Genomic DNA, 15154 nt, shown 5'->3' on the forward strand with positions numbered 1-15154 from the left:
TTCATCTCACTTAATCAACCTCCCAGCATTAGTACCTGTTTCTGCTTACTCCTTCTGTGTTTGGTTATTCTCATGTTGTAGAATCTACTAAAAAATACAGTAATGTAAGCATAAATCTGTTCTTTCAAGGGACGTCTTTTAATCAATCTTTTTACATTCCCTAACATCTCTTCTAATTACGTAATGAAGTCTGTCCTTCCTGGTATAAATAACCTCTCTAAGCTCTGTCAACTCCCTTCTCGCGTAAGTATGTACATATGTATGTACATACATATATACATACATACATACATAGTCCTCTCTCCTCCTTCTTGAATAATACCTCTTCATACAAGATTAGAATACACTAATCAACCTAACATCCCCTTCTTAGAACTTCTTTCCCCTTGACTACTGAATTCTCAAAGGGTATTCACTTATTGAGGCAAATTCATAACACGGGCACATTTTTCCCTGTGGAAATCTCAGGGATTCAGTATCTTCCCTTCCTCCCAGGCCTCAAACCCTACCTGTTTGCCTTTCCTCAAGGATACTATATAATATCATTGAATAGCTTTCCAGTTGAATAGTCTTTCTGAATTTGAGACCTTTTTTCTCCTCAGAACTATCATCTCTTGAATTTGAGCATCTCTGATACATTCAAATCTTTCTTCACTTGTGTACCCTTTCATGATCGTTCCCTAACACATATTTCAGTATTTCTTATTCAAGAAGATATACTCCCCACTTACCTCCACACCCTCACTCCCACACACTTTTACAACTCTGGCCTGTGACATTAGTGTTTTCAGGTATCTTGAAGACAACATAATGAAGTATACTTAACTTTCTAGGTTCTTAGTGAGACATGTAGTCTTTTGATAATACTGTTCAACTTTCTTTTCAGCATTTTCTTTGAATGTGAATTGTGTCCTTTTCTGGAAGAACTTGAATGTATATTGACTGTGCAATCATTCAAAGTATTATTTTTACGTTCTGAGTACATCTACTGATTTACCATTGCAAAAAGCTGTTATTATATATTTATTTTAATTTTCATCAACTACAGAGGACAGTATCTTGTACCTTATTTCTGTTTACTTTTATGAAAAACTATTGCTGCAACTACTCCAGTGAAAACAGTTTCTTATCACTCCTAAATATTAGACAAGCCTTCTCTGCTGCTTACCTCATCTGTGTTTACTAGTTATATTTGGAGAATTCAAACTAATTTTATTATGCTAGGTAAAAACTTAATGAAAAAGGGAATATCTGTTCCAAAAACTCAAATATAAATTGCTTTTGTGTGATCTGTAGTTGCAGATTAACCATTTCACAAACTTTTAGAGGGATATTTGAGAATTGGTATTAATAAAGATACAAGAAAAATAATCATGTCATAATGTATGAAGAGAGATGTTAAATTCATCTTTGTTTTGTTTAGATGTCCCTGGTAGATTTGGGGAAGAAGCTTTTAGAAGCGGCACGAGCAGGTCAAGATGATGAAGTTCGTATTTTGATGGCAAATGGAGCTCCTTTTACTACAGACTGGGTAAAGAATGATTTTAATGTTGTACTCTTTTTTTTTTCTTTCTTCTTCTGTTTAGTTTTTTCAGATAAAGTCAGTATTGTATTTATATGTAACAAAAAATTTTTTTTGCAAATTTGTAGTTTTAGAATTATAGCTGTCTTTTAAAGGAAATGATTTGTATCTTTATGTCATGTATATATGACAACCTTATCTAGATATTCTGTCTACAAAAGGGTTTTTCTTTTAAACTATGGAGTTCAATATTGTAGGGTGAATATAAAATGTAGCTGCTTGGATTTTAATTTAAAGCTGATAAATGGCACAGGTAGAATTTATAATTCAGAAAATAACAGATAAAGATTGAGGTTAAGGTGATAATTGCTCCTAAAAAGGAAATATATTCATATTTCAATTGATACTTGTAACACTATTGCAAACATGATCAAAGAGGAAGAAAGGAATGGGAACATGTTCCTAGTAACTACAGAAGGCAATTGTGAGGAAGATAAAAACCATAACTGTACTTAATTCCTGGGGTAAGTCAAAAGAGATGGTCTTGGGAGTGTGAAGGGTTAGGAATCTGGATTAACCTACCTAACTGGGAACAACTAAAAATTCCAGATTTTTGATTTTGTTGTTTCTGGTATACTTGTCCTATGCTTTTTTTTGTTTTTCATTAAAAACAAAAAAATTTTTATTATGGAATATTTCAAGTATCTATCAACCCCTGCATACCCTTCAGCCAGCTTCAAAAATTACCAAATATACCAAAAAATGATGAATCTTGTTTCCTCTATAACTTCATCCACTTTTTGTTCTGTATTATTTTAAAGCAAATTCTATGAAATATTTTATTTCATCCATAAATATTTCAGCATTTGTCTTTCTAAAAGATAAAGCGTTTTTTCATTAACTGTTTAAAAAAAATCTTCTTTACTGTACTAATGAGTTAGAAAATAAGGAATTATTAACTTGCAAAACTAAGCAAACAACCAGAATCCAGAGAATTTTGACCCTAAGAATATTTGCTGAACTCAGTGAATTTGCCTGTTGTTTGCCCACCTCACTGGCATGGGTTTCTGGAGACAGAGACCTGAGACTGCTCATAGAAGCCTCCTAAGAAATCCTCTCCTCATAATTCTGGAATCCCAAAGAGATGCACCTTCTGTGTAAGTATAAACCAGAAATGCCCTTTCCCTCTTCCTACCTACTTCTGTCCCTGCCCTTGCCCTATTGTTAGGGCACTGCAAGGAAAATGAACTGACTTGAAACACGTCACCAAATGGAAAGAAAAAAAATTATTGATGAGGATTTGGAGTCACAAGCCATCCCTGGACACATTTGTCACCTGAACTCATAAATTCTTGTGCATTCTGAAAAACTGTACACTGAAAAATGAATTTAAAATAATCTTTGGACTGAGGTTACCCCAGGTTCCTGGAAGAAGCAAATTAATATTCTTCCCGGGGAACCTACCTTCATCACAGTATACACAAATGAAATTTCAAGGAAAATGAATAGTCAAAAATGACTAAATGCACAAGGACACAAAGCAACTTGGAAAATAACTCACTGGAACAACTAGCACCAGAGCAGATTAACAAGGATTTTAAGTTTATTTATTTATTTATTTTGAGAGAGAGAGAGAGAGAGAGAGAGAGAGAGTGTGAGCGAGCATGCACCCATGTGGGCAGGAGGGGGGCAGAGAGAGAGAGGAAGAGAGAGAATCCCAAGCAGGCTCTGTGCTGTTAGCTTGGAGCCTGATGCAGAGCATGACACAGGGCTCTATCTCACGAACTGTGAGATCATGACCTGAGCTTTATTTATTTTCTTTATTTTTATTTAAAATAATTTTTTAATGTTTATTTTGAGAGAGAGAGAGAGAGAGAGAGACAGAGTAGGAGTGAAGGAGAGGCAGAGAGAGAGGAAGACACAGAATCTGAAACAGGCTTCAAGCTCCAAGCTGTCAGCACAGAGCCTGACGTGGGGCTTGAACCGACAAACCATGAGATCATGATCTGAGTTGAAGTCAGGTAGTTAACCAACTGAGCCACCCAGGTGCCCCTCTAGATAAGATTTTAATAGATTAGGAACAGCTAAAGAGAAAGTTAATAAACTGAAAAGTATGAAAAAAAATAGAATACAGAATACAGAATAGAATACAGAATACAGAAAAATAGAAAATTTAAGATCTCAGAAGTCATGAAGGTGGTATGCGAAAGTCTAATGTATCTAATAAAAAAATCCACAAGGATAGTGAGAAGAGGTATGAAATAATTTTAAGAGATAATGGGTGGGATTTTTTCCAGAACTGGTGAAAGAGAGCAGCTCAGATTCAAGTAGCCCAGCTAATCTGTAGGAGGAACAATTAAAAAAAAATCTATATCTAAACATATCATAGTGATACTATAGTGTATCAAGACAAAAGGATCTTAGAAAAAAAATTTTTTTATGTTTATTTTTGAGGGAGATAGAGTGGGTGCATGCATGGGAGTAGGGGAGGAGCAGAGAGAAAGGGAGAGAGAATACCAAGCAAGCTCCACACTGTCAGCGTGGAGCCTGATGTGGGACTCGAACCCACGAATTGTCAGATCATGACCTGAGCTGAAATCAAGAGTCAGATTCAACCAACTGAGGCACCCAGGCACCCCCAGACAAAAGGATCTTAACAAGGGTTAGTATCAATAACACATAATGAATTCCCATGACAGCAATAAAAAAGACACACAAGGCAAAGAAGACTGGGCAAATGACTTGTTACGGGCAAATGAAAGAGAAAGTTCAAATGACCAATAAATGTGAAAAGATGCTCAACTACATTAATAATTGGGCAAATACAAAGTAAAATCATGAAATGCTATTGCATATCTACCAGATTTGCCAAAAAAAGCTTAGCAGTCTCAGACATTGGTGAGGATATGTGTAAATTGCTATAAACACTGTGGAGGACAGTTTGGCAGTTCCTAGTAAATTTGAACATGTACATGATCTATGATGCAGCAATTGAACTTACGAGAATACTTCCCAAATTGGGGTACCCGGGTGGCTCAGTCAGTTGAGCGCCTGACTCTTGATTTCAGCTCAAGTCATGATCCCAGGATTGAGGGATTGAGCCCCACGTCTGGCTTCACACTGAATCCTGCTTGGGATTCTCTTTCCCTCTCTGCTCCTGTACCCACTCGTGTGCATGCTCTCTCTCTCTTTCTAAAAATAAAAATAAAAATAAAAAAAGAATGTTCCCCAAAGAAACTCTTGAATAGTGCTTGCCATGGAAAGTGCTTTAACAGAAATCTTACTTGCTATTATTATAGTAGTGATCTTAACAAATTTCATGTTCTAGTGAACTATCTTGGTTCTTTGGAACATCAGTGCCTTTGGTAATCAGAGTTAATAGGGACTTTCTATGCCTCTAAATGTGTGTAACTTAATTCTGACTTTCACCTATTAAAGTATATGCCTCTGATAAGGTTCTTCCTAACTTACATTTTACTACTTCCCCTGCATACTGTGAATTTAATGTTATTATAGTGGCTATACCACATGCAAGAGTTTCAGGAGAACTGGGCTCTGTTTTGGGTCTGTCCTGACTCACCTTTGGCAAGTATACCTCAGCAGGTTTTTCCCTTGAAAAATGATTATATGAACTTCTTTAAAAAGATCACTGAGTTGCTTTAATAAATTTATTTTTTTAAGTCCTTCAAAAACAATTTAATGCAAAATCTACACTATTATATTTATTTGATATGAATTTCATAGATGAAAATTAGTTTTGTGTGACTGATATGGGGAAAACATTCCAGTACTTAGAAAAATTTCTCAAACCCTAATTATCTCTAATTTATGATGAAATTAATTTTGTTCATGCTATTTATCTGTTAAAAAATAAAAAAGCAAGTTTGAATTAAATAAAATACTGACTTTTCTTCCTCATTGAGAAATGTGTGGGAATTCCTCTAGGACGAATATGTGGTAAGCATAAATTATTTTCTTGAGTTTTGAGTTACTCTGTAAACAGATAATATAATCTGTTTGCTATGTAAACAGAAAATATAAACTAGAAGGTAGTAATAGAAGTGTGTTAAAAACGGTTATAGGGGAGCCTGGGTGGCTCGGTCAGTTAAGTGCCTGACTTTGGCTCAGGTCATGATCTCGTGGTCCGTGAGTTCAAGCCCTGTGTTGGGCTCTGTGCTGGCAGCTCAGAGCCTGGAGCCTGCTTCGGATTCTGTGTTTCCCTCTCTCTTTGCCCCTCCCCTGCTCACTCTCTCTCTCTCTGTCTCACTCGCTCTCTCTCAAAAATAAATATAAAAAAACAAACCACAATTATAAATGTGGATTTTTTTTTCTTGCGGTATAGCTGGGAACCTCTCCACTTCATCTGGCAGCACAGTATGGGCATTACTCCACCACAGAAGTACTACTCCGAGCTGGTGTAAGTAGGGATGCGAGAACCAAAGTGGACCGAACGCCATTACATATGGCAGCTTCTGAGGGCCATGCCAGCATAGTAGAGGTTTTGCTTAAGGTATGTGTTCTCTTTTTGCACTTTGCTTTTGAAAGTAAGCCTTCAAAGGATTTATGGTTTTGTAAGAGGGAGAAGGGAACTAGTTTTATTAAATATCTACTTTTTTTTTCTATGTTACCTCATTTTTTTTGTATGTAATTCCATCAAATGAAAATTATCTTAAAGCTTTCTTTGTGGGAGAAGAAGAACTTCCTCTAGGTATGTTCTTAGTTAAGTCAGACAGTTGATTTCTGAGACCTTGGTTTCCATTATGATGAGGGACTATGGCTTTGTCTGACTTGACACAGTTAAAATATGGAAGGAAACATAAGGCTTGATTAACAAATAAATAATACAAATAAGGATTTTTATTATAGCCTTTAGATCAACTTACCCAAAAGACATACAATATGTAAGCCACAAATGTGAACACATGTAATTCTAGATTTTCTATTACCTACATTAAAAAAGTAAAAACTAATTTTAATATTATATTTTATTAAACCTCATATATATAAATATTGTCATTTCAACATGAAGTCAATGTAAAAATTGTTAATGAGATATTTTACATCCTTTTTTTTTTGGTGTTAAGTCTTTGAATTCCAGTGTGTGTTTACATACTTAGTACATTTCGATTGGGACTAGCCATATTTCATGTGCTTAACCACATGTGTGTAGTGGCTGCCACATTGGACAGTACATCCCTGATAGCTCCTTTTTTATTTCTATAAAGGATATATTTTATTTTATTTATATATAAATATATATATATTTTATATTTGTATATTATATATATTATATATATATTTTATTTATATAAAAGGATAGCTCCTTTTATTATTTATATTATACTGGTTTTGAAAGCAGAGGCTATCTCTGTATAAATAAGGGAGTAGAATTAAAGAGGGTTTTGGAGGAGTGCTCATAGTGGTCCTTCACTTCTTATGCCATTTTATGTCATGATGTTCACCTCTGGGTGAGTGAAAAAATCATTGCTGCACTCTTAAGAAATTAGAAGGAAAATAGTTGGCAAAGTTAGCATGATAGAAAACTGATTAAGTGACAGATGTGTGGAGATCTGTGGAACATACAGATTATTCAACACAAAAAATAGCCGATCATGTTAGTAGCACATTATTGCTTTAAAGCATAGTGGCTAGTATTTTCCTATTTGGAATTCTTTATATTTCATATTGTAGAAATATCTTATTTTGCAATATATTTATAGCATGGTGCTGATGTTAATGCAAAGGACATGTTGAAGATGACAGCTCTGCACTGGGCCACAGAACACAATCATCAAGAGGTGGTAGAACTTTTAATCAAATATGGTGCTGATGTACACACGCAAAGTAAATTTTGTAAAACTGCATTTGATATTTCAATAGACAACGGGAATGAAGATTTGGCAGAGATATTACAGGTAACCTTTGGCTTTAATTTGAGAAAATAAAAGGATCTCTGTCTTGGGGTGATTTGAGCTATTTAGCTTCTTAGCTTTTCATTTTGGATTTCGTTATTTTGGACAGTCCTTTCCTCTTTCACTTACTCTTTGTTCATTGCTATTCATTTTTCTGAGACCATAGTCTTTACATGTAACATTAGAAGATTAAATAAGGTGTTTCTGTGTTTTTAAGTTCCTGAATTCCCCTTCTAGACATTTTATTCTATTAATTATTTTTGTTGCATATTTGGATACAGTGTGGTTTTTCAAAATATGTTAAACTTCCACTAAAAGTTTTCTTTAGCAACTATAACATTGCCCTCTGAGTAATTGATGCAGTCTTTATAATTTTGATTGGTTTCTTTTATTTTTCATCATCCTCAAAAAAAAATCTGTTTATGAGCCTAGTTACTTATGGCTTTTGGGCAAGGTTTTTTTTTTTTTTTTTCATGTTTATTTTTGAGAGAGAGATTAAGAGAGAGAGAGAGAGAGAGAGAGAGAGACCAAGCACAAATGGGGGAGGAGCAGAGAGAAGGAGACACAGAATCTGAAGCAGGCTCCAGGCTCTGAGCTGTCAGCACAGAACCCGACATGTGGCTCGAACTCATGAACTTTTGAGAGCACAACCAGAGCTAAAGTTGGGTGCTTACCCGACTGAGCCACCCAGGAGCCCTGAGACAGGTTTTTTAAATAACCAGTATTACCTCTCTTTTCTTTAGCTACACAACATTGATGTAAATTATCTTTACTCAGAACCTCTTGCCTATCTTCTTGTTCTCCTTCCCAGTAGAACTTTTCTTTAAGACACTTCTGACTCTACTGAAAAGATGGTATATGTTCAGGAAGATGAATTTTGTGGTGCCTCTTGGAATTCTTTTACTCCTAGGAGTGCAATTTGGGGGCCAGGGTTGAAGATAGAAAAGAATTAATTGGGGAGGACATGCTTTATTTATTTTTTCCCTTCAAATTTTTATTTAAATTATATTTAATTAACATCCAGTGCAATATTGGTTTCAGGAGTAGAATTCAATGATTCATTCACTTACGTAAAACACCCAGTGCTCATCATAACAAGTGCCCTGCGAAGGACATGCTTTATATGTATAGTGTTATATATTGCTGAATATAGTAGAGGAAATAATTTAAGTAATATAATTTCTATAGCCACAGGGCAGCAAAATATCCAACTGTGTTCTATAAAAGCCTTTCAGATATTCTTTTCTCATGGGATTTTACTGCTTTACCTAATAGGGAATTAGGATGTAAATTCCTGTCTCTGATTTACCACTATGCTCTCAGTAGACTGTATACAAAGATTTTCATTTGTATTATAGGATTCTTCTTAAATTTTAGAATTTCCTTTGTGTTTGTACTGAATTGAGAATCTGTGCCCTATGTTCTGGTTGTAATTCTGAAAACACTGTGTTGATTTGGCCCCTAGATTGCTATGCAGAACCAAATCAACACAAACCCTGAGAGTCCTGACACTGTGACGATACATGCTGCCACACCACAGTTTATCATCGGACCTGGAGGGGTGGTGAACCTAACAGGTCTGGTATCTTCAGAAAATTCATCCAAGGCAACAGGTATTGAGATGCATATAGGATAGCTGTTGGGATTTTATGCTTTAGTAGGTGTTCCTCCTTTTATGAAAGGACTGTTGGAGAATGAGGGTAAGATTATATCAGTCACTTGGTTTTCTTTCGTATTGGCAAAAAAAGATTTTTATGAGACAATATCAAGAAAGATGATATTGCAAAATGAGCTACAATATTATCTTTCAAAAACTAATGCTATCAAAGCTTGTTTTTCACAAAACTATTATCCAAGCTTCTTTTAAGAATTGAATAAAGCAAAATAGAATATCAGAAAAATGCAGTAGAATTAAGCTCCTTTAAAATTAAAAAAATTTTAAATCTATTTTCTCTTTTCTCGTAGATGAAACAGGTGTATCAGCTGTTCAGTTTGGAAACTCCTCCACATCAGTATTAGCTACGTTAGCTGCCTTAGCTGAAGCATCTGCTCCATTGTCCAATTCTTCAGAAACTCCAGGTTAGAAAAACAAGTCAAATGCGTACATTAAAAGGTTGGAGACTCAAATATTTACAAGGCTAGGAAGATAATATAAAGGGCTAAAGTGAGCAGATTTCAGATTATGGCCATGTGAAGGCAGGGGGCCAGGGTAGGGGGGTATAATTTGTTGTCATTCATTATTTAAATTAGTGTGTTTTCAAATTGTGATCAATAATAAAAATAACAACAGATCATTGAATGCTTACTGTGTATGCTGTGCACCATGGTAAATGTTTTACTTATGATCTCATTGAATCCTCACCCAAAAGCTTGAAGGTCTTCATTACTGGATTTGACTCATTATGGTGTTCTGATTGAAAGGTGTATTTTTTTCAGGGGGAAAAATGTACCTACCTCTCTCTTCTCTTTCTCTCTTTTTTTACTAACTAGTGCTTATAAACATTTATCTATTCTCCAGTTTCAGCTTCATAATCAATGTTTGAATCTACACCTTTTTATTTGGGAGTCTTAAGATTTTTCAGAATCCCTGTTGATATGCTGCTTTTATAGCCTATACCTAGATCTCCTTAGCATCTTTGTCATTGCATAAGCATAGCAAAGAAGATTAATTTCATTGGTGGTTTCTATTTGGTTAAACTTTAAATTTTTTGTCTGAAAGTATGTATCTCTGAAAATTAAGCAGGTATTCTTGAAGGTCATCTGAAATTTCGACACTTAGATATTTGGCTCCATGAATTAGTCATACCAACTTCTCTAACTTCTACTTTTGAAAATGTTATATATGGTCTAGTCTGAGAGATTAGGAATTTCAGTTGACTTTTATTGCATGTGGCGTACAATCTTCTGAGCGCAGTTTTTCATTTTAATGCTACATCATAGTGGAATCTTTCTGAAGATATTTTAAGAGCTTGAATTAAGTTAAAGTTCAGGTGAGTACATTGCCACCAGTGTAAATAACTCAGCTGAGGTGTGAAATCAGATAAAGAAATATCTTCTCACCACTTAATTTCTACATGCTCAGGCTAATTATTTCTTGACTGTTCAATTTCTTTTAACATCAATTGTCAGACTCATCTCGATTATTTTAGGAAATGTTTATGTGTACTTTTTTTCAAGGACATCCTAGTTAGGATCTGGGAAATAAAGTAGTGCTTGCATTTTATATATGATGAAACTGAGATTCATGAGATTAAATAATTTTGCCCTAAATAGCATGGTCATTAAGTGGTAAAAAAGTTCTGTGCTCAGGGTCTGATTGATTCCCAGGTTGTATGTATGTCTGTGACAACTATAATATACTGCATTTTTTTGGTGATCAGTGGACTTGTCTCTTCTAGAATGTTTATAATTTGGCTTGTGATAGGAATAACTATTTCTGTGATTATCATTTTCTCTTATATCAAACAAACGCATCACCATTCTTGCTTTTACTCCTGAGGTGTGTCTGTTGAAGCAGAGGAGTGTTTTGCTCCTCTGTCCTTCTTTAATGGATGGAGATTTAGGGATTTAGGTAGATAAGAACTCCATTCCAGTTCATTCCATTTTGGAAATTATTCCAAAATGAAGATACAAAAAAGTGAAAAGGTTTTCTTTTGGAGGTTGCAGCTGCCTTTTGCCCCATGAAGAAAACCACCGCCATGTAGTATGCTGTATTTGTTAATAAGCAGAGGCAGCTATATTATCCTGTCTTTCTACCAAAGCTTACAAGCCACTCTTATAGGTATTTTCTATTAAAAAAATCAAAACTTCAGGCAACTCACATCCTCACTCCCTCTTTCTCTCTGCTTTAAAACAAAACAAAAATGTACAAACAATAAAAATTCATGGAGGGATAGATCATGTTTTGTGATGGACACTGAAAACTGTTCTTGTGCTCAAATTTCCACTTGTTTATAAACAGCCATTCATTTTTAATGAGAAAATATTTATTCATGCATTGAACAGGTTTTTGTTGAACATCTCTTTTGACCGCATTACTCTGCTTGGTGCTAGAGAGAAAATGGTAAATGATCAGATACAATCCCAACCTTTATGGAACATGTAGTCTTTTGGTAGAACAAGATATTAAACAGATAAAATAACTGTCATTAGTGGTACATACAAAGAATGCAGGATTTTAACCTAGTCTGGTGGGTCAGAGAATCTTCCTAGAAGGAGATATTTAAACTAAAGATTAAGTAGGAATTAGTAAGCAAACATTGGGGGAAGAGTATTTGAGGGAGAGGACACATGTAAAGCTTTTGAGGCAGGAAAGAGCTTGAAAGGGGACTTCAGAGGCCAGTGTGGCTAAGCCCCGCAAATGGGAGAGTAACTCCTGGTGGTTGAAAGTAAGATTATAAAGGACTTTTGGGACACATAGATGGCTCAATTGGTTAAGCATCTGACTCTTGATTTCGGCCTAGGTCATGGTCTCACTGTTTGTGGGTTCGAGCCCTGCGTCAGGCTCTGTGGTGACAACATGGAGCCTGCTTGGGATTCTTTTTCTCTTTCTCTCTCTGCCCCTTCCCCCTCTCCATGCTGCATGCTCTCTTTCTCTCTCTCTTTTTCTCTAAGAATGGATCAATAAACTTAAAAAAAATAAATAAAGGACCTTTAAAGTGATTATTACTTTGGCAGACTCTGAAAGGAAGTTCAGTTAGGAGTCTAATGCAGTCAGCTGGGGAAGAGATAATGGTAGCATGGGTTAGGATTTGGCAAAGAGATAAGAAGCAAATAGATTTGAGAATTATTTGGGATGTAGAATTGGAAGTTTTGATTGGTTGGATGTAGGCCTTACAGCTGTAGTGTAGTTTGTCTGGTCCTTTTAAAATAAACTCTTTCATGAAACACTAATTTCTGGCTGTAGCCTGAGGTCCTATATTGATTTTGCTTTGCTTAGCCTTATTCTTTTTTGCAGCCCAACTACATAATCTCTTGATTAAATAGACATCTATGACCACCCTTCTTTTTTTCTTTAGAGCAACTTCTGTTCATTTTTATTAAGATGTTTTTCTAGAGGTATAATGCACCTGATAGCTCTTTTCTTCCTTTCTCCTAAGAGTGAAATTTGAATCAGGTCCCCTTTGCACATTGTTTTTTTGCTGTTCCTAAACTAGATCTGTAAAAGTGAATTAATTGGCTTTAAGGGATAAGTTACTGGACTTTATAAGATTGTTTTGGTTTTGCTTTTTTGTTTTTAATTTCAGGTTCAATTGTAAGCACAATACCTTTGAAATGTTTTTAGTGAGCATAGTTTCTAGTGTTGAAATATTTATATGTAGAATTTTCAATCCCTAGAACATCTTACAAATGGGTTTTTCTCTGTCTTATTAGGCTTTTATGGTGTTATAATTAAGAAGTTTTGTTGAACAAGAGATCTCAGATATTTTCAAAGATGCTGCAGGTTATCTAGGCTCTCTTTGTATATAACAATCTGACTTTTGATTTAGACCAGTAAATATTACACTAATTTTTTTTATCCTTTAGAGATGTTTTGACATTTAGAGGTGTGTGTATGTATGTATTTATTTTTTTTAGATTTATTTATTTTTGGGAGAGTGTAAGTGGAGGAGGGGCAGAGGTGGGGGGTGGGGAGACAGAGGATCTGAAGTGGGTTCTGCACTGACAGCAGAGAGCCGGATGTGGGGCTTAAAGTCACAAACCGTGAGATCATGACTTGAGCCAAGGTCAGATGCTCAACCAACTGAGCCACCCAGGTGCCCCTGTATGTATTTTAATTAACACTCTTAAAGTTTTAGGGTTTCTCTTTTATTCTTACATGTTTCAACATTTCACTATTGTGTTGTTCATAGGGTTTCTGAGGGACACTTTGTCTTCTTACGTAATTGGTTTTCTTATAATTTTTTCTTAAATTCCTTACTATAGTACAACTTAAAAAAGAAAACTTTTCAGATGAAAGGGAGGAACTCTATTATTTTAATGACAGTCATTGCGAATAGTGCAAAGATGAAAGTTCTTGAATTGTGCCTTGATTGTGTGTGATCTCAGAAATTTCTTAGAGATGATTATGCTTTAAAGCATTTACTACTTGTAGTTAGCATTCAACCAGAGTGAACATTTCTTTTTCATATGGATATATTTTTTTTTTAAAATCAAAGCAATAGTTAATGTGTTTGAAAACCTTAGTAGTTGTTCTTTTGAATATATTACTATGGCCTACATTTCATTTTATAATTCTCTTCCTGAAATTTTCTTAAGTGCTTGGTGATAAAGCCTAATTATAGTTTAAGAGAAACAAAAATGAGAGAACTCAAAACATAAAGGTTTTTTGTGTTTTCAGTATTATCTTCTGCAGTTTGTATCGTGACCCTTGAATACCAAGTAACAGAGTAACAGGGTGGCAGCCAAGTCTGTCACCCTGCCATGAGTACATCTTTGAAAACTGGGGTCCCAATAACTTACCTTGCCTTTTCTAAAAAAGGAGCTCATTGATAACCCATGATGTTCTACTGGGAGTTGGTAGCAACTTAGCATGTTTTAGAGCAACTCTGCATCTGAATGGTAGGTAACACGACTTCAGGAGAGAATGGTTTTATTTAATTACTCTTTTTATAAAGTGTTGCCTCAAATAATACATGAAAAAACCCTGTATCGTTAAGGAATAGTTTTTATGTGATTTCTCTTTTCAGAATTAGTTATGTTAGAACAGTTTTTAGGTTGACAGTTTTCAAACCCATAGAAAAATCGGGGGATAAACTTTGTATCTTTCACCTGTACTCACCAACTGTTAAAATCTTGCCACACTTGCATGTGTACACACACACACACACACACACACTTTTATTTTACCACATTATCTGAAAGTAGGCTGCAGATACCATGACACTTCACCTTTAAATACTTCATCATATATCTCCCAAGAACAAGGATAGCCTGCTACATATTCATAGCTCCATTATATTTCCTAAAAACATCAACATTAATTTAGTAACATTATCTGACATGCGGTCCACATTCAAGTTTTCTCAGTTGTCGCCAAAATGTCCTTTGTAAGTGTTTGTTTATTTTCCTCCAGAATCCAAAGTTCACATATTGTATTTGGTTGTTGTGTCTCTTTAGTCTCCCCAAACCTAGGACAGTCCTGCTGCCTCCCTTTTCTTTCTTTTTTTTTTTTTAATGTTTATTTTTGAGAGAGAGAGACAGAGACAGAACGCTAGTGGGAGAGGGGCAGAGAGATAAGGAGACACAGAATCTGAAGTAGGTTCCAGGCTTTGAGCTGTCAGCACAGAGCTCGATTTGGGCCTCGAAATTACTAACCACAAGTTCATGACCTGAACAACCACCTGAGCCAGCCAGGTGCCCCTCCATTTTCTTTTTGACTTTGAAATCCTTGTAGAGTCTATGCCCATTGTCTGGAAGATCATTCACATTCCGGATTCATTTGTTTCTTAATAAGTAGATGCAGGTCAAACATTTCCAGGAAGAACACAAGTGATATTTTGTAATCTCCCATTGCATCATGTCAGGAGGTACATGTCAGGCCATCCTGATAATGACCACTTGGTGAGAGTGGTTACTGCCAGGTCCTTATAGGCACATTTTCCTCTTACTAATCTTCGGTTTGATACTTTGAGAACATATGAATATCTTGTTTCTCAGAACATTTCAGTGGTTTTAACATCCGTTAGTGATCCTTGCTTGAGTCAATTATTACATTGAT

The 15154-nt window shown here is 35.3% G+C and overlaps 1 protein-coding gene across 8 annotated transcripts in view; it reads left to right on the forward strand.

The window, feature by feature from the left end:
* The window catches only part of GABPB1 (GA binding protein transcription factor subunit beta 1), a 68904-nt gene that overhangs the window by 38234 nt on the left and 15516 nt on the right, over positions 1-15154 (forward strand). For 5 of the 8 annotated variants that reach the window (XM_015063462.3, XM_027067231.2, XM_053224028.1 and 2 more), the window contains exons 2-6: positions 1424-1531; positions 5865-6032; positions 7243-7437; positions 8900-9047; positions 9400-9513. In XM_015063462.3, coding sequence (XP_014918948.1) covers positions 1424-1531; positions 5865-6032; positions 7243-7437; positions 8900-9047; positions 9400-9513 — 733 coding nt within the window. The remainder of the gene's footprint in view (positions 1-1423; positions 1532-5864; positions 6033-7242; positions 7438-8899; positions 9048-9399; positions 9514-15154) is intronic. The other 3 variants (XM_027067232.2, XM_027067233.2, XM_053224031.1) reach the window with 1 other exon arrangement.

This window comes from Acinonyx jubatus, chromosome B3 (assembly GCF_027475565.1).
Source record: "Acinonyx jubatus isolate Ajub_Pintada_27869175 chromosome B3, VMU_Ajub_asm_v1.0, whole genome shotgun sequence".
In the NCBI taxonomy this organism is placed as follows: domain Eukaryota; kingdom Metazoa; phylum Chordata; class Mammalia; order Carnivora; family Felidae; genus Acinonyx; species Acinonyx jubatus.